This window comes from Acinonyx jubatus, chromosome B3 (assembly GCF_027475565.1).
Source record: "Acinonyx jubatus isolate Ajub_Pintada_27869175 chromosome B3, VMU_Ajub_asm_v1.0, whole genome shotgun sequence".
NCBI classification, from domain to species: domain Eukaryota; kingdom Metazoa; phylum Chordata; class Mammalia; order Carnivora; family Felidae; genus Acinonyx; species Acinonyx jubatus.
Window position 1 is genome coordinate 32,846,505 of NC_069386.1, and position 27,439 is coordinate 32,873,943.

Here is a 27,439-nt window from a genome sequence, read left to right on the forward strand (position 1 = left end):
CTCAGCTGACCGGGGGCTCACGTGGCCCGGCCGGCCGAGAACGAGGGGACCGGCGGGCCATGGCGGGCTGCGGGCTCTGTTTTTCGCTGCTGCTGGCGGCAGCGTTCGCCCGCCAGGCGCAGGCCCTCTGGCCATGGCCCCAGTACATCCAAACCTCCGATTCGCACTACGCCATCTTTCCGTACAACTTCCAGTTCCAGTACCACGTCAGTTCTGCCGCGCAGCCGGGCTGCTCCGTCCTCGACGAGGCCTTCCAGCGCTACCGCGACCTGCTCTTCGGCTCCAGCTCTTGGCAGCCTCCTGAACCCACAAGTGAGTCGGACCTGCCCCCGCCTCGTTCCCGGCTCTCAGAGGTCCTGCCCGGGGGCAGCTCGCCAGACCTCCTGAGACGCCCTCCTTTTGGCTCCTGCCCAACCCTGTCCTCTAGTCACAACCCTCTGGCCTCCACTTCCTCCTGCGCCTTTTCTCCAGCCGTCATCTCAGCGTCCCCAGCTCCATTCTCTACTTCGCTGAGCTGACTTCTGGGAGCCAGGATTTCTCCGTAATCCTGTACCCTGGCTCTGTTTCACCAAGAATGCCTGCCGCAGGACTACAGTTCAATCTCGATATCAAATTGCTGAAAGTACTGTGCCGGGGGAGACATCGAAGGTGATCCCTCCGACCGTGTGCAAGTGTCGCAGGGTCCTAGTGAGGCTGTGACTAGGACTGGGGAGAGGACAATAGAGCTGACACCAAAAATTGGCAAGATAAGACATTAGAGATGAATTGATCTGTGCAAAATCACATAAAAGTGTCTGACACATAGCATGCCCAGTGAGAGAAATCAGAGAACACTTCCATAGGGAAATGAATTTTGAGCAGCCACTTGTGGGGTGGTGGATGTAATTGGCCAGAACTGAAAGAGTATTCCAGAGAGGAAGCAAGGCTTGACCAGAGGTACAGATGGTTTTGACTGAGCTCAAAGTGCTTTGAGGGTGTGTGTGTTGAGAGTGAGGAAGAATTGTTGCATCCACAGGACTCCTGAAACAGAATGCTACGGGCACCAGTGACAGTCACAACAAAGTTTATTACAACGAGAGGCAAGGCCGACCGATCGGGACCAACACTCTTGATAAGAGTGTGGCCCCGAACAGCCGGGGTACAGAGTTTTTAAAGCCGATCACATTGTTTTATCATTATCTGGGAACAGAACAGAGAAACAGTTCCCAGATGAGTTAGAAACAGTTGCCAGATGAGTCAGAAACAGTTATGAAATGAGGTGATTATTTTAGACTTTCTGCGCTAAGTTGCAACCAGTGGATCTCCTTGACCTTGTCTCTGATGCTTTTTGAGCTTTTGTTTCCTTCATTGGTAAAGCCTGATTCACAAGAGTATGGAGTATGATTTACAAGAGTAAAAGCAAGGCTGTTATCTTTTGACCTTCAGTGTCAGAACAAAGTTGTTATCTTTCAAGCTAAGCGTTAGCCCTACAGTACAATTTAACCCTTACAGAACGAGGTTGGGGAAAGCGAGACTGAAGTCAGGAGTGCTTTGGATATTGGTTTCATCTAAAACAGAAGGGGCTGGCAGTTTTCTTTAAGTCAGTTGCTGAAAATTGTGTTTGAGGATTATTATTTCACAAAAAATTGGTAAGTAGAGTCAGCAACAGATAGGGATACAATTCTACTTTCTGGGCTTAAAATTTAGAGTTTTCTTGAAACTATTTTGGAATTTAGTTCTCAAGTGACGATGTATAGGTGTTAATGGGGAAGCCATATTTATGATTGGGCCATATGATTAACATCATTTTGTACTGTGTTTCAAGTGCGATTGAATTACTTTTGCAAATGTTCTCATTTGATTTATAGAATTAAAGGCATTTCATTAAACAGATGGTACTGAGAGAGTGACAGATAATTGAGGCAAAGAAATAAGAGTCAGCATCAGGGTAGTTCTGAACTGATAAGATGGATTAGGCTGGGGAGGATAAAAGGGTATTGTGTGTGTGTGTGGTAGGTCACGTATTTCTCTGAATCCTTTATGACAAGTAATGCCTTAGACAAGATTGGCAGTCAGAATGTTTATTTTGGTATAGAGCAGTTAGGGCCTGACTTGTGCAAGAAAAAAAAAATTGTCATCTAACTGGTATGTGCCTGTTCCAGTGCCAGGCACTCTGGAGGTTACAAGAAAAGTATGCTCAGAAGTAGTAGGCTTGGGCGCCTGGGTGGCTCAGTCCATTAAGCATCTGACTTAGGCTCAGATCATTATCTCTTTGGGTGAATGTGAGCCCCGCTTCTCTCTCTCTATGCCCCTCGTGGGATTCCCTCCCTCTCTCTCTCTCTCTCTCTCTCTCTGCCTCTCGTTCACTTGTGCCCTCTCTCTTGCTCTGTCTCAAAAAAAAAAAAATTAAAGTTAAAAAAAAAAGTAGGCTCAAGCTTTGCAGTCCAGTTAGAGAAATATGAAGCAAAAGGACACAATGTATTTTAAAATGCCCAAAAGATAATTAGAATGTTTGCCACTGTTGTATAAATTAGGATAATTCCTGTATTTCTAAATTAAGCCTTTACCTCCATTGCTGTAGGTCTAGAGTTTAATGAAGAAAATAGAAATGGGGATAATATGTGACAATGGGTCCTGTAAATTCTCTAATAAAAGATTTAGAGACAGATAAGAAACTAAATAAGATGTTTATTTCAATTTGTTACCTTACTGTGAATGAATGTGCTGTATTTGAGGGTTCTTATCCCTTGAGAGATAATGAAAACTGGTTTGGATGAACATTACCAAAGACCCAGAAGTAGCTTCCTTCTTTGTTCTTCTTCTGGAGTCTTTCCTTTGAAACATTAGTCTCCTGGGAGGCTTTCAGATGGCTTGAACTATAATCCTTCTTCTGCAAAAACAAGGATGAATCCCTGGAGGGGAAAGCAACATCAGCAAGGCCCACCAGACCATATTTCTCTATGGGGCTGATTTTAGGAGAGAAAACAACATATGCAATTTAAATCTTGGCTGACAGCTTTCCATCTTCTTCCACCTAACTTCCTTGTAGGTTCCGGGCCAGTGTTCTTTTTAATGTAGCACAACTTCTGGTTTTGATCTGAACCTGGAATTCAGTGGAATCCATACTTCTCTGAAAAACAAATCTCTTTTTGAGGTTTGATTTGATTCTGAATTCATCTTCAGGAGTTAGCTGTAGTCCACTGATTGCTGAATGGTCTAGGAAGGTGTTTAGTATTTGCTGCCTGTTTTTGTTGTTAGAGGTGTTTCTGCCAACTGGAGGGTGTGTGTTGCATGTTGTTAAACCTGTTAAATGGAATTATTTTAAGCTCTAGATACTTGAGTGAACCTACCTCCCTGTTTTGATTATTGAGCCACATCTTGTTTATGACTCAAAAACCTGCTTCCTTGGGATGGTACCTATCTGACATTGCCTCAAATGCATTTTTTGGGTACCTGGTGGAGTTGATAAAGCCCAAGTTTTTCAGGTAAAGTGCTAAGTCTGATTATGCCATTTGGCTGAAGTCTTTGCTTTTCTGAAACTAGTTGATTGAAGCTGTAGTATTTAATGGTTATTAGAAGTTTGCATCTAGTTGTGATATTCACACACTCATACCTGTGAATTAAGATACCATTGTCCCTGAACAGAATAACTCCTTTTATTCTAAAATGGAAGGAAGATTATTATGTGACTATCTGGATCCTTCTGCAATCATTATCAATATTTGATTTGCTCATCCTCAGATATGAAACAAGTGACTAGTTAGTGAGTGGCATAGTTTATTACAACCTAAATCTCCTAGAAGACCTCCTTTGGCCATGCCTTCTATTGCAATGCCTGAAATATAATAGATACTTAATTATTTGTTGGATATATTAAAAGGGCTACTTTGTATAAAGTAGAAAGTGCCATGATTTTTTCTATTTCTAAGATCATCATAAAGGAGATGATTTGCAGGTTTCATTTAGAAATGATTGACTTTCAAGTTTTAAATTTGGAGTATTAGCATGTGATTCCAGGGAAAGGAGGATCACACTATGCTGTGGTCCCAACTGGGACTAGTCTTCTCACAAACTTGGAGATGCCTTGGAAGTGCATCTAAAGAGTGTAGGAGGGAAACAGATAAGGTTGGGCAGCAGGGGTGGGGAGCAGGAGCAATGCTAATTAGTGCTGCACTCTAATTGTACTAGTGGCTATGTACACTTTAACCAAGGACAGGTTATTCCTGCGAAGCCTTGATGGCCCCTAAGTTTATTGTTTTAAAGCTAAGAGGAAGAAAACCATGCAGGAAGAGTGTTTTGCAGTTGAGTTACTTTTCTTGTGAAGGGGTATGTGGAAAATGGAGGAATATATAAGGAGGAGAAATAGGAAAATTTGGAAGGGGATGGGTAGCAGGAGCATAGTTTTTGTGAGGGCCAAAATAATTGTGCTCCATGTTGAATTCCAGGGCCTAGACTAACTTGGCCACCACCAGCCTCTCTTCCCACAACCTTGTGTTTTCTTTATTGTTAAATCATAATATTTCCCCAATAGCTTGGGATAGTACTGACTCCACGAAGCTCATCTTGATCAGGATGTGTGTGGTAGCCTCGGCCTGGTTTATGAAAAATTCAAGTCTCATCTCCTTGAGCTATCATTGCTCCCCCTGGATATTCTGCTTGAAAACCTATACAGTAGACTCAAGATTTATTCAGGAGTCAGCCAGAGAATATTTAGCAATCACTTGTTTAACTATGTGCCCTCATGCAAATCACCTAATTGCCAAGTAGTTGCTGCTCCTTTTTTAATCCTTCTACATTCCAAGCATTTCTGAAGATAACAGGGAGATAGTGATGAATGTTTTACAATCTTTGAAGGAAGATACAGTAGAAGGAAGAACTTGGTGATTTTAAAATAAAACAACAAAAACTAAGTCTAAGCCTCAGAGCTGCCGTTCCTCCCATCTGCTTCCACCTGACTTCCTCTTCTCCGAACAGAAGAGTGAAGCAGGGCATTGCAGGTTTTTTGCCGATTGGTACTTTGTTTTTGTGTTTTGTTTTTATCAGCAAGTGTGAATTCTTTTTTTCTTATGGCTGCACAGTTTTTTACTGGGGCTCATTGTTGATTTCTTAGCCTGTTAAAGGCATAAACCTCAATCCTTTTCCTGTGGATTACACAGAAGAAAAGGAGTTTTATTGCCCACCAGTACTTCTTTTAGAAATGAAAGAGGTTACTTTTATGTTTCTGCATTTTCCTAAATTTCCTCTGCCGGCCCTGGAAATAAATGAGAAGTCAATATGCATCACCAAGAGGTTTAGCCCGTTGGATTAGGAGTTTTCTCCCACCTTCGTGGGGCCCCTGACAGCAAAGTCAGCTGACTATAGGAGGTTGGATCTGTAGAGGTGATAGTCTTATGTGTGCAGGGTTTTCTGTGATCTGCCTCAAGGTTTATACATCTATAATCCATCATAATAGAGAAATGGATTTGCTTTCCTTCTCAATTCCTGGCTATAGTGAATAAGACCCATTCCTGTGTCAACTTCTCTTTTTCATTTCCTTTGCTTCTGTTTAAAGCTTTTGTTATTGCTTAAGCTTAGCTTTGCACTCAGCCCTGATCCCTAGCCCATAGTGGTGTGCTATTGTTATGTCCACTTCCTGAAGGTGGTTAGACTTGGGTATGGTGTAGAACTCTTGTCTTTAGAAGTGTGTGCTTGGATGCGGGAAGTTTGGGTGCTTACCACCTTTGGTGTCAGTAGGCAGCCTTCCCTTTTGTGTAAAGCTTTGGGAGCAAAGGAGATGGCTTATCAGGTACCTTGTGTCCTAGATGAAATAACTATTGTCATATTTGACCTTGTCCTGGTAGTAGCTAGTACTAAGATCCACATTAGTGGCTTTGGTCTTTGGACTAGAGCCACAGTCCTAGTTTGATTCAGAGTTCTAAGTTCATGTCCCTTTTATATGTTAAAGTCTCAGCCTATTTGCCATACAGAGTGACATCACACAGTAGTGGAGCCTTCAGGCTCCTGTGAGAAGCTCATGAAAAGCCCTCACAGAAGCTGTTCCTATGGTGTGGTTATCCCACGAGGCACCCGGATGCTGGGCTCCTCCGGCAAAGTGGCAAAACTGACTTTTTAAGAAAAAGGAAGTAGAAGGTGGAAGGAAACTAGCATTTATTAAAGAGCGTCTGGCGCTTGCTATATGTTATGCCCTTTAATCTTTGCAACAGCTCTGTTAGGTTGGTGTTATCTCCATCTTTGAGAACTGAGACTCACAGAGGCTAAGCAACATGTACGGGGTTTCACAGCCAGTAGTGGTGGGGCAGAAATTCCAGTCAAGTCTGTTTGTCTACAGAGATTGTGCTCTTTTCAATGTGCAATCTTAGGGCAATCTCCTACTTATAAATATTTTCACCAAGTATTGTACCAATTAGCAATTTGGAAAACTACTGGCCTTTGGTAGGAGTAAGCTTTGATCATACTTTAGCATTAATTACCTCAGATAATAACTTCTAACATCTAATTGCTTAATCATTAGCACTCACGTTATGAATGTTTTGATCCTGGGCCCATCATTATCAGATTCCAGTAGTATTTCTGGCCAGCTTCCTTTTTTCCATCCATCCTTAGTACAAGTAGTATTTATTAAGCAACTATAATTTGTCAGCACTTGTCCAAGAATATGAATTGAACTGTCCTTGTCCTTAAAGAATTTACAGTCTCTAGAAGTGGGAATACAGACCTACAGTAAAGTATCAGTAAAGTGATTTTTGCTGATAGATACAAAGTGCTTTGGGAACACCTGGCCCAAGTGTATGTGTTGGAGTGGAGGGGAGAGTACATTTTGAGAAGACTTCCATTAAAAGCTGTCCTATCATCTTTGAAAGTAGTAGTTGATGGGGACGCAAGTAGTAATCCACATGGGAAGAACTGTACATGGGAAGAGCTGTCAGGAAAGAAGCCTTCATGTCATGTATTTAAGAAACTCAGTGTCACTGGTTGAAGCACACAGAGCTAGGGTGGATCAGCAAGTTAGCTATATGGTACAGAAGCTTGAGAGAATGAGTTGGAACACCTCCAGGGGACAGGAAGATTCAAAAGGTGACTATGAGAGGGTGTTAAGGTGTTGTTGGGTAACTGCTATGCTAGAATGTGGGTTAGTTCTTCCTCTTGAGTGTTGAAATCACCTAGGATGATAGTCAACCTTGGAATGAAGAGGAAGACTGGGGACCAGGTTCCAAAATCTTGGGTAAATAAAGAGGTGACCAGGATGTTGCAGAGTGTTGGTGGCAAGGAGAAGCTCAAGATTTTACAACTGAATGTCATGGGCCAGAGAAAAGAGGTGTTTTTTTTTTACTTGATGGTAGAAGCTAGATGTCCTGGAAGCAGCTGAGAAGAAGCTGCCTCTCAGAGCAAGTTGTAGGGGAAATAGTATTCCTGGGGAGAGCCTTGCTTCAGTTAAAAGGAAATAGACTCAGGATGTTGGTAGTTCATTAACCATGGAACAGGATTCCAGAAGGCTTGTGGGGGTGGGTGATGTGTAGTCCAGGTGGCTTGGTGGAGGAGAGGAAACAACATTTATAGGAATGGGAGTGTGGGTCCAGAACAGAAATGAGCAGAGGTGTCTATATACTGGACAGAATGACAAAAGATGATAGCACTATGAGATCATAGATCCTCCTATTGGATTGCCATGAAAATAAGCTCCAGAGACCAGCAAGAGTTCATATGCCTGGGAGAATTTAATATATGGTAAAGGAAACATTTCTAATCAAAAGTGAAAAGATGTTTAGTCAATAAATATCTGTGGATCATTGGTTATCCATTTGGAAAACATAAATTGAAACCTATATCTCATGTCAAACACAAAAGTAAATTCCAGGTGGATTAAAGATCTAAACATAAAGGCTATGTCATAAAATTATTAGAAGAATATTAAAAGAATGTTCATATGGCCCCAGAGGCAGAGGAAGCCTTTTTAAGCAAACAGATACAAGAAAAGACAAACAGATTTGACTACATAAAGTGAAAGACAAGCAGATTCGACTACATAAAAATCAAAGCAAGAGAGCCATAAGGTTAAAAAAATAAAGGACCAAATGGGGGAAACACTTGCAACCTTAAAAGACAAGGTTAAACTCTAAAAGGAGCTCTATAAATCAATAAAAAAATTTTTTTAAAGTGCAAAATATATGGCCAGTAAATGCTAAGTGATTCTCAAATTCAGTCATTATATTTAGAATACAGTTGAGGGATGCCTGGGTGGCTCAGTCAGTTAAGTGTCTGACTTTTTAAAAAACTTTTTGTAAATTTGTTTATTTTTGGAGAGAAACAGAGCACATGAGCAGAAGAGGGGCAGAGAGAGAGAGTCCCAAACAGGCTCTGTGCTGTTAGCACAGAGCCTGATGTGGGGCTCAAACCCACGAAGTGAGATTATGACCCGAGCTGAAGTCAAGAGCCCGATTGAGCCACCCAGGGGCCCCTAGTGTCTGACTCTTGATTTCAGCTCAGGTCGTGATCTCACAGTTTGTGAGTTTGAGTCGGGCTCTGTACTGGCGGCATGGAGCCTGCTTGGCATTTTCTCTCTCTCTCTGTGACCCTCCCCTGCTCGCTTGCACATTCTGTCTCTCAAGATAAATAAACCTAAAAAAAAAATAAAAAAGTAAAATACGGACAAAAAAATGGTATATATATATTTTTTATCAAGCTGGCACAGATAAAAAGGAATTGAGACAGTCTAGTTTTGGAAGGATGTGAAGAGATGGGCCCGTGTATGTTGGTTCAGACGTAAATCAGTACAATAATTTGGAAGAGTAATTTGGCAGTGTCATTAACTGAAATTTTTCATATCTTTGGCCTCGCATTTCTACCTTTAGGAATTTTCCTGCAGAAATCCCTCAACAGGTGCTTTAAAAAAGAATATATATATGTGGGGTGCCTGGGTGGCTCAGTTGGTTAAACATCCAACTCTTGATTTCGGCTCAGGTCAAAATCTCATGGTTCATGAGTTTGAGCCCTGCTTTGGGCTCCATGCTGACATTGTGGAGACTGCTTGGGATTCATTCTCTCTCCCTCTCCTCTCTTTCTGCCCCTCCCTGGCATGCACGTGCACTCTTTCTCTCTTCTCTGTCTCTCAAACACACAAAATAAATAAACTTAAAGAAAAGAATGTGTGTGTGTGTGTGTGTGTGTGTGTGTGTGTGAGAGAGAGAGAGAGAGAGAGAGAGAGAGAGAGAGAGAGAATATTTACTAGAACATTGCTTATAAGATCAAAAACTTAGAAGCATTCTATCATGTCCACAAAGACAAGTTGGGACTTTGAACTTTTTAAAGTATATTTCAAAAATAGAATTTTATTCAGCATTTAGAAGTAAAGATTGTAGATCTATGTATATTGACATTAAAAGATCTACAAATTGTTGTGGTAAGTGGAAAAAAGTTACAAACTAATATGTTTAAGATCTCATTTTTGTTTCAAAAGTAATCTATATATTTAGGAAAAAAATTGAAAGACTGTGCAAAATGTTAACCAAAGTTATCTTTTGGGATCTAGAATTACAGGGAATTGCTCTCTTGTGGGCGAGGGGTGAGGAGAGAGGAGAACAGATGAAGTTTTAAAAGTAGAGGAAAAATGGAAACTTTTAACTACAACATTTACAAAAGAAGGTGGAAGGGAGAACATTCAGGATTTGTTTGTGGACTAGGTAGATTGCACTTCTGACTAGGTATTAGTAGTCTCTAAAGGGTGAAAAGTCTTGGGACTTGTAGGAGGAGGCACTATGGTCCAGACTGAATTCAGCAGCACTATGGAGAGGCTCTAGGATCGGGGCAGTTGGATTCTCAGACTCCAATTTGGATAAGAAGTTTGATAGGGGTGGCCTTGCCTCTTCCCCTATCCACAACAATGTACTTTTGCATTGGCTACTTCCCAACCTTAGAGTACCTTTACTTCTCTTGGTAGCCTGGCAAACACCACCTCAGGTTCAAGGTTCTGCTCAGAGGTCCTCTCTAAAGTGAAGCATCCCTTCCTTTGTGGAGGTAGCTGTAATATCTACCCTAGCCCTATCACACTGTTTTATAATTGTTGTTTGTTAATTTGTCTCCTACTAGACTCTGAGCTCCTCAAGGGCAGGGACTAGGGCTTGTTTTTATTTTTAACTGCCCCAGCACCTAGCATGGTTCCTGATGTAGAAAAAGAAGCTCAATATATTCCGGTTGGAATGAAGAAATTAGTGGGAAATGAATGATTTCTAGGACTTTCATTAGCCTGAATATGGGGAGAGAAGGCCTGGATGTGACGTATATAAAGGTGGAAGGGGAAGGGGAATAATATAGGCTTGGAGAACCGACACTGGCACCAGCCTAGGAGAGTACCAGGACACAAGGGGGGGGGGGGGGCACGGTACACCTGAAAGAGTAGGAGGGTGCCAAAAGCTGGGTTGACTTTCCTAGTTTCCACTCCAGAAGCCAAACCAAATGCCACTTTATAACCAAAATGAATGTTTTCTTTATGCTGCTAAAATTCTGTGAATTAAACTCACTGATGTGATAGAAATGTTTTGATTCAGGGAGGAGCAGGTTGGTGCAGGGAGAAGCTATTGGACACTGAAGTAAAGACATAGTTTCTGGGTACCCTAATGTAGGAATGAGCTCCCCCTTCCAGCGAAGTAAAAAGACCTGAATCTTTGGATTAATGGACCAAGGGTCTTCAAAGTAGTGTCTGAAAAGACACTTTCTGTATGCCTGGGTGTCTTCTTACCATTCCCCACCCTAATTCCAGGACTTCACAAATACTAGGTGTGGGTGTATAGAAGTAATCTCGCCATTAACTATTTGCCATTTATGCCTGATTATCATGTAGCACAAGCATTATGCATACATAGCATTAAATGTGCATTTTTTAATTCTAGCATCATTCATTTTTTCAGCAAACATTTATTGAATGACTACCATGTGTCAGGCACTGGAAATACAAAGGCACTGAGATTGGTCCCTGCTGTTGAGGAACTTACAGCCTCGGTGAGGAGATAGACAAATAAACAGCATATATTAAGATAAGTGTTGAAACTGTATGTATACATTGTTTCATGATCTCATAGGAAAGTCTCTTAGGAAAGGGTGGGGGAATGATAGAAAAGTTTTATAAAAGGAAACCAGAGCTGTTTCATAATTAGGTGAGATGAGGAGGCAATGCAGTTTGCTTCACTTGGAGGAAGCAATATGTGCAAAGAAAGGTATGGAGAAAATGTGGCATTTCAGGATTCTGTAAAGAGTTCTTTGTGTTGCTGTGGGACTCCCTGCACGGGATCCGAGCAGAGATCTTCATTTTAAAAGATCACAGAGGATAGTAGATTGAAATGGGTATATATGCAGGGAAAGCAATGGAGAGGTTTTGTAGTCTTTCAGGGGAGAATTTATGAGAGGCTGAATTAAGGCATTGACCCAGTGGAGGTGGGAAGGTGGTCATGATTTTGAGATAATAAGGATTTTGTAGTTATAAGACTTAATTGGGTCTTTCTTTTTCAGTGCTGTAATCTCAGTGCTTAGCACAGTGTTTGACACATGGTATTCAGTCGATAAATATGGGGTGAATGAGTTTTTAATGTACACAGAAAGGTGGGAGAAGGAGGAGGTTTCTGTCAGGATAAATCAATAGATGATACTGTTATCAAACAGAGAGAAGATCATCCAGGAAAAGGAATAAAGAGTTAGTTCAATTTCGTATTTAAGATTTGAAGGGCTTCTAAGCCATTTGAGCGTAGGCCTGTGAGCCGAGTCCCAGAAAAAGAGTTAGCACGGAAAGGTAGATTTGAGAATCATCAGCCTACTGTGGGGTGGATGACATTGCCCAAGGAGAGTGTAAGTGAAGAGAAAAAGAGAAGTCTGGAAGCCTGGAAACCCATGGGAACACTAGCATGTAGGGGCTGGCAAAGGAAGGGGAGAATGAGGAAGCATATTCAAAGAGAGCTATGTCCTCTAAGCTATGGAGTTTAGTTTAAAGAACATCAGGGGTGTCTGATGCTGCCAAAAGGTCCTAGAAGAAGTGAGTGGCCACCAAAATATTACCTGTGTGACAGCAGGGATTTTTGTCTGTTTTGATCATTGCTGTGTCCCCAGCACTTAGAACAGCCTGGCACATAGTAAGCACTCAGTAAATAACTGTTGAATGAGTGAATGGATAAACTGAAAAAGATCCCTTGAATTTAGTTACTGAACCACAGACCCTTGGTGAAGGCATTTTCAGAGGAGTGGTAGAAAAGGAAGCCATATTATAGTGGACTAAGGAGTAGATAGGATGTCAGAAGTGGCTACCAAGAGAGGACTAAGCATGGCCAACTCTGTGATCACTTATGTGCTGGGCAATGCCTAAGCCCTTTACATATATTGACTCATTTAATCTTCCCAACAACTCAGTAAGGTAGGTGCTAATCATGATCCCTATTTTTCAGATGAGGAAGCTGCAGCACAGAGAGGGAAAATAACTGGCTCAGGATCTCATAGCTAGAAAGTGTTAGAACTAAGATTTGAACCCACATCTGTCTGGCTTTGAAGTTCAGCACCTAACTGCTCAGGGTACATTTCCTTTAGAGTTTCTTTGGGAACAGTAGGCAAGAGGAAGAATCTGTTGGAGATAACATGGAGTTGAAATCAGGAAGACTTGCAAATATTTGAATGCTGATGGGAAAGAATCGGTAGAAAGAAATAACTTGAAGATTTAGGGGAAAGGGGAAAGCATTTATACAAGAGGAGCCTCAGGAGAGATCCAGAGCACAGGTGAAAGGAAACCCCTTCCACCCAGGTAGGAGAAGGTAAAGACCAGACATGTGTTACAGGTGTTTTTGTCAGGAAGGAGAGGGGAAGGTAGAGATGGATGGGAGTTCTCTTCTGATTGTCTACTGAGAGTAAAGCCAGTGGTGATCAAGTTACAGGCTTGAGGAAAGTGGCTCAAGTTTGAAATAGCTGTTGCAGAGAATAGAAGAAAGGAGTGGTAGAGATGGGAGATTTTCAGGGCAGCATCAAGGGCCCAGCCAAGTTGACAGACCATGATTTTATAGTGACCAAATCCTATCATTACATGATTTTCTCTCTTCCCTCCAGCAGGATGCAGTAGCCAGGGTTGGTGCACAGAAGGCGGATGTGAGATTGATCCAGAGTTGAGGGTTTTGCTCACTGCATGCAGTAGATTAAATGATAGGTTGTTAGGAGAATTGGCTAGATTGTGTTTGAAGTGAGAGATCAGCACACCCAGGCTGAAGAGAAGATGGGAGAGGACTGACAACAGTAGAGTAATGGAAGGGTTATGGCACTGGCATCTGGAGAAGGTTCAACAGTGGGTAGAAAAAGGGTCTCGGAGTTCCACATCCAGATCTGACCTGTCTGTGAGGAATAGGCTAAATTATGCTAAAAGGGGAGAGGTGCCAAAGGTAACTAATTTTTCGTTACAAATACTTCTGTACTATTTGAATTTTTTTTATCTTCTTAAATTTAGAAAAATGCAAACTGTTCAGTGAACCAGAAGAAAAGAGCAGGTGTACATGAAAGCAGGGGGATGAGGGAGCCGTGGAGATAGGAGGTACTGGCCACGGAATGGGACTCTGGAGCATATTATCTGTGTGTGGAGTCACAAAGTACTAACTCTTTAGAGGAATAGCTGGAATCTGGTCCTACCTTGCCATTGTTCACAGGGGAGAAAATAGTCCTGAGATTCACTCAGCTTAGCAGCAGCTGAACCAAAACAAAACCAACCTTTTCTGATCTCCCTGCTCAGTGCTCTGTTGGCCATGCTTCTTCCTGAGCACTTGAGACTTCAGAATTTCCTGTTGTCCCAGCCAGGCTCATTGTTGAGTGTGCCGGGCCATGCTTCCTACACCTCAGTTCTTCCCAGTGCAGAGTGTGTGGGTGCATATAGAGGCAGCTGGCCTGTCCCTTGCCTATTTCCTGCTTGCTTCAGGGTAGCAACTTGGAGGCGGAAAACCACAATGATGATACACTGTTTATATCCTTTTAAGTGGCCCAGTGTCCCTCCTGTTTTGCCAGTTCTCACATTACCACTGCCTCCAGACCTTCCCCCTCATAACTTGTTTAAATAGCAGCCATGATTCTGTATCTCCTCTATCAGCCCAAACCCAAGTGAGTCACTGAGAGCATTTAGGATAGGGAATCTTCACCATAAGATTAGTGGCAGGGGGTGGAGGGATAAGCCCTTAGTTAGGGGCATTGTTCTAAGGAAAAAAATCCTTTCATTTTCATTTTCATCAGATCTTGTAAGGAGTCTACTACCCTCCCCCAAAGGGACTATGGATTTAGAGGATGGCCTGCAGGTGTGTTTTAGAAAAATAAAAATATACTAACAACAAAACAAGCTAGATGTTTTCTTATGTTCCAAGCAATTGTTCAGATAAACCTAGTATTTGTACAGCCTCTCGTGTCATTAGGACAGTGACCATGGCAGTTGTACACGGATAGTTGTGATTTCTCCTCAGCTTCGTAGCCTGAAGTCCACGGAATTAACACTTAAAGCCCAGGACTTTTGCCCTCTTTTGGATAGATACACAGATGATCCCTCCTCCACACAATGATACTGGGGCACTGTGATGTGTGGGATTGGAGTGGGGGTGAGGAAGAGAGGGATGAGGGCATAGTTTAAGGAAGAATATTCTTTTGTAGTTTTTTTCACTCCTCCCTCTCAGTTAAGTCCTCCTTGGTCTTTGGGGTTTGTAGAGATGGCTTCTCTGCCTGGGGAGCTTGGGAGGGCCCTACAGATTCTGCTTTGAAGGTAGTTTCTGCCCTGACAGTCTGGTCATCCTGTCTTGCTGGGGATGAGTTTTCAGGGTTTAGAATAGAGTTGTGAGTTGGCCTGGCCCAGAGTAGCCTCACATTTCCTTCTCCCTGCAGGATTTAGGCAGGTATTAGTGTGGGATACAGGTTATTTACGGGGAGGGGAAAGAATGCATTTGCTTATGGTGGTAGGAATGGGCTCCTTATTGGCTTGCTTCTTGGCAAATCTGCGAGCTGAGATGTGGCCATGTGGTAGTGCTCAAGCAGTTTGAGCTCCGTGAAGGCTTCCTTGAAATGGCTCAAGGCTCTTGGATTCCTTGTGCCTAGAGATGGATACCATAAGGGATCCAGTTTGGTTCTGAATTCTCACCCTGCCTTTTTCCAGACTATCCTATCCCTGACTTTGTGGTTCCATAGGAAGTCATGGTTGTGGTGGTACCAGTGTGGATGTATGTGGCCCCAGAAAAGAATAGAAAGGGGCACATTCGGGTTCAGGCTTGGAGCTGTACAATGAGAACCACCTCAAAGGTCACAAGGAAGAACCCTTAGGAGGAGGAGGAGAGACAGCACTTTAGTATCTTGGCTTTGGCTCTTTTATTTTTTTCGGTGAGGAGGGGTGTCATCTGTAGAACTATGCTCAATGTTGGCTCATACTGGATGGCTTCCCACTGCTAGACAGAAGTCTGCCTCAGACAGAGAACCTGTTTGGGAGAGGGAAGGAAGCAGGATGGGATGGTGACCATGTCCCTTTGCTGGGGCACCAGCTAGATTATCTCAGGCCTCCTTTGCATAGGAGATCCTTCTGTCATCTGCTTCGTGTGCTTGCATCAGCTCCTGGGCTTTTACAAAACGGGAAACCCTTCACCTGGAGCCCTCAAGAACAGTGCTACTTCAAGTGACAGTCTGCAGAGAGGGGAGGTACACCAGAATGTAAAACTATTCCCTTCATCTAAACAAATGTGTAATGAAAAAATGTTAGAACTGAACAGTGTGTTTATTCTGACATAATTGATTTACATTCCAGCATTGTATAAGCTTTCTGTCTATCAGTATCTTTCCTTTCAACCAGCAGCACAGTTTGCAAGTCAGCAGCTAATCTGCAGACCACACTTTGGGTAGAAGTGCTCTCAACCTGTCTCTAGTTTAGAAGCAGTTGTTGAGGTGTTGGAATCATGTGCTTACTGTACCCAAACTAGAAATAGAGAGCCCTGGCTACAAAGAGCTGCTGCCAGATCTTTGATACATGGGTCAGGGCGGGTTATGGGAGAGAGGGCAGCACAACGAAAATGAAAAAGTTGAACAAGTGATGAGGCAGTGTCTACGGCAAGGGTAAATGCCCTGTCCTCCCTTGCCTCTCCCTACACGCATGCGAGCAGAAGGGACTAGAGTTAGGGACCTTTCTATGAGACCTTGGTTTTGCCTGTTAGCTTCTGGTGACAGGTCAGCCATGTTGAGTTTACCCTGTCCTTGCAGGAAAACAGCATACACCGGAGAAGAATTCATTGGTTATCCTTGTGGTCCTTCCTGGATGTGACCAGCTTCCTTCTTTGGAGTCGGTGGAAAATTGTAAGTGCCACCCCGTTCCCTGTTCTAGAAGAGGAAGCACTTGTCTGGAGATATAACTCTGGTTGGCCTGGCCTAAGCTCCTGATGCTAGGCCCAGAGCCCTCCATGACTGTGGAGACCCAAGGTCACCAAGTGCTGAGAGACACAGAGGTGAATCTTTTGTATGAACTCTAACCAGTGTCTGAAGGTTGACTGTGGAATGTCACATTGGCTTTTCACCGAGTCCCACAGGACACTTGTCTTCTGAACTGCATATAATTCCAATGCCATTTTAGGAATTTGCTGATTTTCTTTAAGAGAGAAGGAGTTTTTGGGCATGACTAGAGTTTTTGGACATAATGATTGAAATAAAGCCAAATCATTAGCACTGTGATGCCTCCGTGTCCCTGAGCAGCAGCAGTTGGGAACTTCTCAGTCTTCAAAGTGAATGTTCTAGTCTTGGCTTCCTCCTCTCATTCTTGGATGAAGTAGCTGAATGAAACCTGAAGATGAAGGGAGAGGAGGGTGATTACAAAGGCTTTGGGAACATTGTAACCTGGACACATGATGCCTCCAAGCATCCCTGTCCCCTTCATACTCTGAGCTAAGGGCTGGTGGAAACTCGTGTTTCTGGAGGGGGAGGAAACTGAACCACAAGGCAGGTGGTGTTTTTCTGCTCTTGCCAGACCCTCATCATGCATTATCTTTTAAGGCCTGCAGAGCTGCTGGGTGGCCTCCCTCTCACTCTAGTCCAAGGCCTAGCTGACCTGCAGATGCTCTCCTCTGGGGATGTCTCCTCTTTGAATGGAAAAAAAATGTGATCTTTCTGCTGTTTTGTAATCCAAGGATTTACACAGAACATGTGATCTGTAATCTGAGAGTAGAATCCTTAACCAATGGAGTCATTTCTGTCATTTCAGACACCCTGGTCATAAATGATGATCATTGTTTCCTCCTCTCTGAGACTGTCTGGGGAGCTCTCCGAGGTAACATGGGAGCTGATGCTGGGACGGGGAGAAAGGGGTGATGTGGGAAGGTTGGCATCGGTGGGTTGGGAGAATAGGGCTGAGGGTCCGGCACATACCCCCACTTTAGGAAGCTTTCTTTATGGAGATCAGTTGGAGTGTTTCTTTATGGAGATCAGTTGGAGTGGCAGCAGTGAGAGGCCCAGCAGGCTGATGCTCGGTGCCGCAGGGGACAGGCTGCTTGGGAACCCCACCACAACACTGCCCGTTCGGCTTTCGCTAAACACACGTTATTAGAAAGATGCATTGTAAAGGACAACCATATCACAAGAAATAGATAAATGTAAAAAAAGAAGTAAATAGTAGTAAAACATGCAGAACTATATTATTTCAGGAGAAATGAAGACTTTCTTAGCTAACAGGTGATGGGCCTGTGCCCTTCCTCTTGGTTTACTGAAAAGGTATTTGGTCCTTAGATATAGACTTAGCCAGATACCTCTACTACTTTTCTAAAACTTCTGCTGGTGAATGAGTAGGGAAATTCTAAACAGAATTTCAAACCTTGTTTTGGTTTGTCTTTGTTCACTTACCCCTCCTCTTCCCTCTCCTGTGTTTTGGAGAAACAGCATGCTGATTCCCCTTTCTGCTCTCTTACACCTTTCATGCAGGGGCTAATGATTAGTCAGGTTGAGATAAGGGAAAATCTGGGACTCCAGAATTTTGGGTGTCAGAGTCAGGGTAGAAAGAAGCCAAAACGGTATAGAAGCAGTCTGCCTTGAAGCAGATGCTGAGTGACTGTCAAGATTTCAGATTCTTTCATTCTGAAATTTTGAGACTCTGGAAATCCTTCACAGGGCCTCTGCTAGGTTTTCAGAAGAGGGGCTTTAGCTGTTGAATCCATACAATGCTGTGGACTCCGCATGCCTGCCCTTAGGCCTTACCAGAATCTAGGAGTCTGTGTCCACTGGACTGGGGCATTTGCTGCCTACCATACTTCAGCTCTCTCCTTATAGCTGGTTTCCTTCTCAAGCTCTGAAGAGGAAAGGTGGATGATTCTTTGTCTTCTAGGTCCAGCCGTGGACCCAGGCTCCTTGGAAACTTAAGCTTATGATCACTTTTTCACAATTCAATCTGGGATAATAGAAGGGGCAGTAGATTGAGGACCCTTTTTTCTCTGTTTCCTTAGCTCCTGATCAGTATTAATTATGGAAAGCCTTAAATGTGTGAACTGGCTTGTCCCTGCACCTCTCCACACAAGCACACATCTTGGCCTCTCTTAATACTCTTGTGAGTTCAAGGCTTGGAATTATGGATAAGAGGCCTGTGGGTTTTGAGGGTGTGTTCAAGGAGGAGTACTAATCTGCTACCCTTACACTGCTACCTCCCAAAATAAAATACAGAGTGAAAATAGCTACCGGCTTCCTAGTATCCCCGTTGCATCCGTGTGGAGACTCATTAAGCCCGTACTACATCTGCTTTTATTGTGTGCCCAGGCATTCTCCTCTGCCACATTGGGAACCTTCCAAATGAGTGCATCTTTTTCCCCACCTCTCTAAGCCTTTACCCTGCCTCTCTACTTCCCCATAGGTCTGGAGACTTTTAGCCAGCTAATTTGGAGATCTCCCGAGGGCACGGTAAGTGGGGGCCCTCCAAAGAGGCTCCTTTTAAATCTCTGGAGTTGTCTCTCAATGTTGAGAGTCAGAGAATAACTTATTGCCTTACACAGAGTCCTGGTGGCTCAAGATGGCCCCAGCAAGAGTTAGAAGGAGGTGTGGGTAGAAACTGGTTTGGTAGATTTGGCCTGTTTGGAATCACTGTAATTCAGTTCCCCTGAGTAATGACCTTGAGACCACACTGCTTTAAAGAAAATAAACAGGGGCGCCTCGGAGGCTCATTCGGTTAAGTGTCCAACTCTTGATTTCAGCTCAGGGCATGATCTCACGGTTTGTGAGATCGAGCTCTGCATGGGGCTCCACGCTGAAGTGCAGAGCCTGCTTGGGATTCTGTTTCTTCCTCTCTCTGTCTCTGCCTCTACCTTGCTCACGCACATGTGTGCGCATGCTCGCTCTCTCTCTCTCTCAAAATAAATAAATAAACTTAAAAAAAAAAAAAAAGGAAACAGATGAAAGTGAAAATCCAGAATTTGTAGGCTGAGTGGTGTGTGGGACAGCTCTATATGGCTAGTGTGGGACTGTTACTCTCTGACAGGTGCCTCCTGGTGGTCATTGAGGTAGAGATGTGGGGCATTTGGAGAGATAGTTACTCTACAGAACAGTCATAGATTGGCTTTTGAAAGATTAGGAGACTTTTCCTCATCCCCCCTCCATTCCCATGGTGAGTTCCCTTTGAATCCTGACTGCTTCAATGTTTGATCCACACAGTTCTTTATCAACAAGACCGAGATTGAAGACTTCCCCCGCTTCTCTCACCGGGGCTTGTTGTTGGATACGTCTCGCCATTACCTGCCACTGACTAGCATCCTGGACACTCTGGTACCCAGGCCTTAAGGCCATCTTTGCCCTTAGTGTTCTGGGGTGTTGGGGCAGGGATAGGCCAGTTGCCATATTCCTAAAGAGTTACAGGGGGAATGTATGTAACTTTAGGAGCTCCTCAGAAAATGGAAAAGATGACGCGGTCTTTAAAAAAAAAAAAAAAAGAGGGCTTTAAATCTATCCCACTGGCTACTCTGGACCAACCAATGTCCAGGTTATCTCCAGGAATGCAGAAGGTGATTTGGGGAATTGGTTTTTTTGACATAGCAGTTTAACTTAGGACAAAGTCACAGGAAAGATACTCAAAAGCCATAGCTGGCGATGTGCCTATTTTGAGTTTCATGAGCAGTCTTATCTTACAGTTGCTGATCCAACTCATGTATCTACCTTTTCCTTTGCTTCTCTGATGGAATCAAAGCAGTAGACACATCTGTCAGTCTTGGCTCTGAGGTTTATAGGCTATGAGATTACTAAATTCAACAATAGACTTCACAGTTTGGATAAACGTTAGTCAGACAACCTAAAACAAATGGCAGGAAGAAGTATTAGTCTTCAAGGTACTGTGGTGCTTTTGGAAGACCACTGTACCACATCGTTTCAGCCATCCTTTCGGTGTGGCTAAAATTCATCTCAAAAAGAGGAGGCGCTGCCTCTGTCAGCCATCTTTGGATGTGCCTTGGCAGAAGAAGGAATATGCTAGGTCTTCCCTCTATGGCAGGCACTCCCTGGTCGGAAGATTTGATAGATAGACCCTATGAACACTTATCAAGAAGCTGGGGCAGACTGGGCCTATTGAGGTATGTGGAGCAGCCTGCCTGTATGTCTATCTTGGGAAGAAAAGTGGAGAAGCTGTGGTGGGCTCATAGCATGTGCTCTGGTCTACAGGACGTCATGGCATACAATAAATTCAACGTGTTCCACTGGCATCTGGTCGATGACTCTTCCTTCCCATATGAGAGCTTCACTTTTCCAGAGCTCACCAGAAAGGTATGTCTCAATTTCTCCAAGACCAAGTTTATGAGCTGATGTCTGAGCCTGACTATGGCCTTGCTGGCAAGGACACTGGCTCTCATCCTAACCAGCCAGTTTTAGAGACATACTGACTTAGAGGAAGGGCACTGGATTTGGAATCAGGAGACCTAAGTTTGAGTCAAACTTTGCATTAATTTTCACTGTGACAACTAGGAGATAATCTCTCCTGGTGTTGTTTGTTTGTTTATATTCTGTTACCTACCTTGTTGTCTCACTGGCATTTTGACACTCAGATAAAGCAATAGATGTGATAGCTTTGTGGGAAATTCTGATAAAGGTCCTTGGAGATAGTCCCTGATACCAAAGAGCTGTGTAGGTTGGGGCGCCTGGGTGGCTCAGTCAGTTGAGCGTCCGACTTCGGCTCAGGTTGTGATCTCGTGGTCTGTGAGTTCAAGCTCCGCGCCGGGCTCTGTGCTGACAGCTCAGAGCCTGGAGCTTGGTTCGGATTCTGTGTCTCCCTCTCTCTCTGCCCCTCCCCCGCTCATGCTCTGTCTCTCTCTGTCTCCGAAATAAATAAACATTAAAACAACAACAACAAAAACCTGTAGGTAGATTTTCTGATATCCAGGGAGTCCTGGAGGCATTTTGAGTGTCTTCTACTCTGCTAGCCTTCAGGAAGTGAGATTGTTATGGGTGTCTCTTGCCTTTCAGGGGTCCTACAATCCTGTCACCCATGTCTACACAGCACAAGATGTGAAAGAAGTGATTGAATATGCACGGCTTCGGGGTATCCGTGTGTTGGCAGAGTTTGACACTCCTGGCCACACTCTGTCCTGGGGACCAGGTAAGAATAATGTTGGATAGAGGGAGCCTACTGGTCCCCCTCAGTGGGCTTCAGGGCATTGACTCTTGGATGTGGTGTGCCTGGCCTTGGTCCCTGGAAGAATGGTTTCCATCAATAACTTCCACCTGGGAATTTAGATAGGCAGAATTTATTTTGGACAAAGGAGGCCACTTCCTAGTATTAACCTCTGGGCAGATTCTTCTCCGATGCCTTTGTCTTAATGATGCTCTTGCAATTTGTGCCCTAGAGCGGAAGAAAGATTTTGTCAGTTTGGCAGCATCAGGCTCTCTGCTTTCCTGCCTAAAGGCAGTAGGAGAGCAGCCTTTGGGAGCAAGGGTGACCCCTGCTGGAAGCAATATGTCAAGGCAAGAGTGTGTATGTTGATCGCAGTCTGGCTGTAACCCAGACTCATGATAGTGAATATATTTTTATTTCTTTGACTGTGACTAAAAGTTCATGGTCACCAATGTATGTGAGTGGTTGATGTTCCTACTTATGTGCATTGCAGTTTTTATGAGCACAATATCTTACTTTGTGCAACTTAATGTCCTTAAGTATATGACTGTGGGGGGGGGGGGGAGGTTTCTATGTATTTGTGACACTTATGTGGGATTCTTTGTCGCCTTAGGTTTCCCTGGATTATTGACTCCTTGCTACTCTGGGTCTCGTCCCTCTGGCACCTTCGGACCAGTGAATCCCATTCTCAATACTACCTATGAATTCATGAGCACATTTTTCTTGGAGGTCAGCTCTGTCTTCCCAGATTTTTATCTTCACCTTGGAGGAGATGAGGTTGATTTCACCTGCTGGTATGATCCCCTTTGGTTTTCCCATTGCTGCCTGTGTGGAATTGCTCACTCAGAATAGAGGTTAGCTCCTGAGAGGCTACCTATCTCAGGTACTCCTCAGGGGCTAACTTCTGAGAACAGTCTCGGTCCAGATGGCTCAAGTCTTAGGTCTTTCCTCTTACCCCTGTATTGAGGCCCTACCTGATTTTGGCAAGGTTGTGAATATGAAACTATCCCTTTCTCCTGTCATGTCCTTGAGATACATATGGAAGAACCAGATATGGGCACAGAATTGTCCTGGAAAAATCCAGGATAGGGAAAAATAATTCCCACTTTTGAAGACTTAAAATAGTCTGGTTGAAGAGTGAAGACACAGGTGAATTTGAGAATACTATATGCAATTGTTTTTGTTTTTGTTTTTTTTTGTAATTGTTTACTAGGTATTAAACTGTAAGGTTCAAACCCTCAGATTTACTTAGCTCAAGAGAGGTTGATGGGCTTCTCTGAGAAGTGGGCACTAGAACTGGATCTGGGGAAATAGTTGGCTTTTTTGAGCAGTAGAGGAGGGAGAAAACATTCCAGGAGGAAATGTGAGCAAAATATAAACGTTCTTGGGGGAGGAAAGTGCAGCAGGTAACAGCAACACTTGTACCAATCTGGAATAAAGAATCAATCTTAAGGGAAAAGCAAAATATGCGTGGGTAGGGGGTTAAACAGAGAAGCCAGAATCCAGTGTGCCAGAGCCCCAAACCAAGACCTCAAACCCACATGCTGTAGTCGAGACAAGTTAATGTGCATTCTTGTTGAGAGTTTGAATTTAAAGCTCTTCAGGTCCAAACTCATCCTTTCTCAGCCTGTGTCAATGGCCCCCATCACACAGCTTTGTTCAGCCACACCTGCTGCATTTGGGGGCTCTGAGATCCAAAGTTGATTAGTTTTTCAAGTGAAAAAAAGAAGTTGTGGGAGGCCAGGTGACTAATCGCCAAGTTTTTGAGGCTGTTGAAAGAATTAATCTCCATTTTCTCTTGGGATTCAGGAGGTCCAACCCAGATATCCAGGCCTTTATGAAGACGAAAGGCTTTGGTAATGACTTCAAGCAGTTGGAGTCCTTCTACATCCAGACGTGAGGAAGGAAAGAGGGTGGGCAAGGTCCCTTGGGATTACCTCCTTATGGGGTCCTCTCTTTTCATACCAGGACCAGGCCCTGCTTGACCATCCTCTGGGCCCCTGAAAGGGTACTTTGTTCTATCCTTTCAGCTTTGGAATAGTCAGCTCCCAACTGGGGAAGACACTGCCCAATTAGGAATGGGCCCCTAGCCAGCCTGAACCCCTACTGGCACCAACAGCCTAGAACCTATTTGAGCTGACCAGACCCTTTCTTTACTCTCCAGACTGCTGAACATCGTCTCTGCCTATGGCAAAGGTTATGTGGTGTGGCAGGAAGTGTTTGATAATAAAGTAAAGGTGAGCCAGGGGCATAGAGAGAAGGAGCCACCTGTAGTGCTTCCCTTTGGTCTCTCAACCCTTTCCTGCCTCTGCACAAACTGGTCCACCTGGAGTTTAGATTAGGCTTTACTGTTCAGAGCACCGGGGACCATTTCTCCATTTTCTCCTCCAGAAAGGTCACAGAAGTCTGAGACCTGGGTGTGAGTGTCAGAGCTTCTGTCTATCTTCCCTCAGCACAAACTGATCAAGAGTTATTTCTGCTGCTGGGTTACTTAGGATTCCTGAGACTGGCATGCTGGGTTGGATTTTCCATTCTGAGTCATAGACTAAGGTCTTCCAGGTCTGGGAGCAGGGCTACCTTCTTCATTTTTGATCAGTTAGAGCCCAGCCTCTTGCCAAATGGAGGGGTTCTATGGGAACTTTATCTCATCCTCAGAAACATCTGGGGATTCTTTGACATGGTAGCTCTTGACGAGTCTCCTGGGCCCCACTGCTTGCCTCCCTTAGCTTACAGCCAGTATTACTATCTCATTGTGGACAAGGAGGCTGTAGGAGGACTGAAAGAGGAGGCAGCTGGGAGGACTCCTAGGACCAATAGAATCCCTGGCTTCTGCACTGGGCTGGGAACTCAATAGTTAGGAATCATGGAGAAATACTTTGCTGCTTGGGAACAGAGTGGCCACATACCCCTTGGCCTGGTTTGCTTGCATAAGAATGTGGGCCAGAAATCTCCTCAGCTATGTGCCATCACTGCCATTTGACCTTTTGTGACAGGTTCCTCCAGATACAATCATCCAGGTATGGCGAGAAGAGGTACCAGTAAATTATTTGAAGGAGCTGGAGCTAATTACCAGAGCCGGCTTGCGTGCCCTGCTCTCTGCCCCCTGGTACCTGAATCACATAACTTATGGCCCTGACTGGAGAGATCTCTACGTGGTGGAGCCCCTGGAATTTGAAGGTGAAAGCAGGGAGCTCTCCTTGATGACCAGATCAGGCTGGTGCACAGAGCGGGAGACAGGAGGGTCTGGGCTAGACCTTTCAGGTTAGATGAGATGAGCTGTTTGAAGAGAGGGCTACATAGGAAAGGTGGTAGACACCCTAGGGTTACTCCCCTTGTTCCCAGCAGCCTCTTGTTGCTTGTTTTCTCAGGTGGCGCTCAGCAGAAGGCTCTAGTGATTGGTGGAGAGGCCTGTATGTGGGGAGAGTATGTGGACAGCACAAATCTGGTCCCCAGACTCTGGTAAGGGTTTCCTGAGGACGTGGGTGCTGGGCTTGTGGGCATGGGTTCTTCTTTATAGACTCATTCCTGTTCAGTCACCCCCAGCAAGTACCTCCTGAGAGAAGGAGCATTGGAGTGATCCTTCTGTTTGTACATTATACTCACCTACGTAACTTCCACACAGGATAAGTTTTGTTATCCTCACTTCACAGATAGAGACAGTGAGGCCTGGAAAGCACAGATGACTTGCTTGGGACCCAGCACTTAAGTTCATGATTCCTGTGATAAGACTTCCTTAATGCTGTTTTCCTAGCAGCTTGACCAGGCCTGGCTGGGTATGCAGATTGTACATTCTGAGAACACCTGTTGCTCCCGTCAGTAACAGTTCGTGATGCCTTTACAACTTACTCTGGTACCATATCTTTGGGAGAGGAGGAGAGTGGGATCAATGTTGTGTACCTTAATGACGATGGAGCTGAGCCCTAGAAGTCCCTAGGAACCCTCCAGCCAGGTTGTTGCTCTGAATAACCTTGACCGTGAGTCTAGGGTGCCTAAATAAGAGAGAGTAGCCTGTGGGTGTCCAGAACCTTTGCAGGGAATGCGGGAGCCAACCTGGTACACAACCGTTCCCTCCAGGCCCAGAGCAGCAGCCGTTGCTGAGAGGCTGTGGAGCAACAAGTCGGTGACTAACCTGGACTTGGCCTTTAAACGTCTGACACGGTTCCGCTGTGAGCTGCTAAGGTAAGCAAGCAGGCCATGTTGGGGCCTTCCCCAACATAAAGTGGGGGCTTACTGACAGGAAAAGAATACTAATCATAGCTAATGCTGACAGAGGGTTACTGTGTAGCAGGCACTGTTCTCAGCTCTCTATGGGCATTATCTCATTGAATCTTAACCACAACTCTGTAAGGTAGGTAGTTTTATTCCCACTTTAGAGATAGGCAGTGAGGCACAGAGAAGTTAAGTAACCAGTCCAAAATCACTCAGAACCAGGATTTGATCCAAGCCAACTTCAAAGTCTATGTGTTTAGCCATGGTTATGCCTTTATGGACTCCTGTGACACCTGTGCCAATGTTGGGGATGGGCCTGAGTAAGGTGGTCATTTCCCTGTTTTATTTATTGACTAAGTCTTGAGGACTTGGTGGATACAGCCTAGTGCTGAGCTGAGAGCGAGCCATGGCAAGGTCTAGGCTTCAACTATCTGTAATTCACTGGGCAACTTTAAGCCTGTTCCTTACCATCTCTAAGCACGTTGCTCACTTGGATAATAAAGGAAGCATGCCCAGAGGTCCTCTATGGAGATTGGTCACATCCTGGAATTGGTGAGGCTAAAAAGGATTTCATGTCCACACCTCTGCAGGGACAGGACAGCACATTAGTTCCCCACTGCCACTGCATTTAGAGCATTTGAGCCATTAAAGGTGGGCTCAGTGGGCCAAGAACACTAGGCACCCCTTAGGCATCAGCTCTTTTCTGAAAGTACTGAGTTATTTGGGACTCGGGTACAGAGATAAGCAGATTAGAAATAGGGATGTGTCCCCCCAAATTCCTGGATGTCTCTGTATCAAAATCACCTGGAGCGCCTGTCAGATTCTTGCCAACACATGACCCCAGTCCGAGCAAGAATCTCTGGAAATGAGAGATACCTGAGCAATTCTGGTGTACAGGGGCAGTTTGAAATCCACTGAAATAGGAGAAGTCGGGGGGTGGGGGGAGACTGTTGGTTGTGGTGGAGGTGTTGCTGGGGCCTCAGACTGACTCCTGTCTGAATGGCTCATCTCGCCCTGTTTCTTCATATCCTCTTGCAGGCGAGGTGTCCAGGCCCAACCCCTCAATATAGGCTACTGTGAACAGGAGTTTGAACAAACCTGAGCAGCCCCAGGCACTGAAGAGGGTGCTGGCCCTAGGAGAGTGGTAGTGGGGCCAGGCTTCCACTGCATCCCGGCCGGGGGACAGAGCCCCTTGCCTACGTGCCCCTGTGCATGGAGAGAAGGGGGCCAGTGTTGGCACTAGCATCCAATAAAGAGTGATGTGGCTTTTTTCCATAATGAACATGGACTACCTGTGTAAGAAAAACGTGAATGGCTCTGGGTTAGTGAGTTGCCTTCACTGGCCTTCTGCTCCTGAGAGTGTTCGGGCTTATCAGGGCCCAGCCAGGTTGGGCTCAGTGTCTGCCCCTGGAGGAATCTTACAAGTTGAGGGCTGGGAATGAAACCCTGTGCAGCCTATGACTTGTGTGACACCTCTCCCACCCCTGACACGTAGTCTAAACACATACCCCCATCCTCAGTCTGCTCACTTCCCTCCAAGTGCGAGGCCACTTGGACCTCCAAGGGTTCCATGTATGGAAGAAGGCATATTAGCAGCCCGAGGAAGTTCTGGGAGAGGGAAGGGCTCTCCCTGATGCGTACTCACACACTTCCCACCCCTAGAGCTTT

General features: G+C 44.6%; 1 protein-coding gene across 2 annotated transcripts; it reads left to right on the plus strand.

The window, feature by feature from the left end:
- HEXA (hexosaminidase subunit alpha) lies at positions 1-27,049 on the plus strand. Of its 2 annotated transcripts, XM_015071403.3 has the most exons (14): positions 1-312; positions 16,204-16,296; positions 17,195-17,260; positions 18,827-18,873; positions 19,621-19,731; positions 20,617-20,718; positions 21,415-21,547; positions 22,176-22,356; positions 23,372-23,458; positions 23,727-23,799; positions 24,556-24,739; positions 24,931-25,021; positions 25,637-25,741; positions 26,810-27,049. In XM_015071403.3, the coding sequence occupies exons 1-14, from the start codon at positions 60-62 to the stop codon at positions 26,871-26,873; spliced, it is 1,590 nt and encodes a 529-aa protein (XP_014926889.2). In that variant the 5' UTR covers positions 1-59; the 3' UTR covers positions 26,874-27,049. The 2 variants fall into 2 exon arrangements, with proteins under 2 accessions (XP_014926889.2, XP_053079736.1); XM_053223761.1 differs by lacking the exon at positions 18,827-18,873 and having other exon boundaries at positions 271-312.
- Positions 27,050-27,439: the final 390 nt, after the last annotated feature.

Bases quoted from the DNA above. Each gene is read 5' to 3' on its own strand.
- HEXA (XM_015071403.3), top strand. From the start codon at position 60: ATGGCGGGCTGCGGGCTCTGTTTTTCGCTGCTGCTGGCGGCAGCGTTC. The intron at 16,297-17,194 runs GTAAGTGCCACC...CTGTCATTTCAG, and splicing joins TTTGGAGTCGGTGGAAAATT to ACACCCTGGTCATAAATGAT. The intron at 21,548-22,175 runs GTAAGAATAATG...TTGTCGCCTTAG, and splicing joins CACTCTGTCCTGGGGACCAG to GTTTCCCTGGATTATTGACT.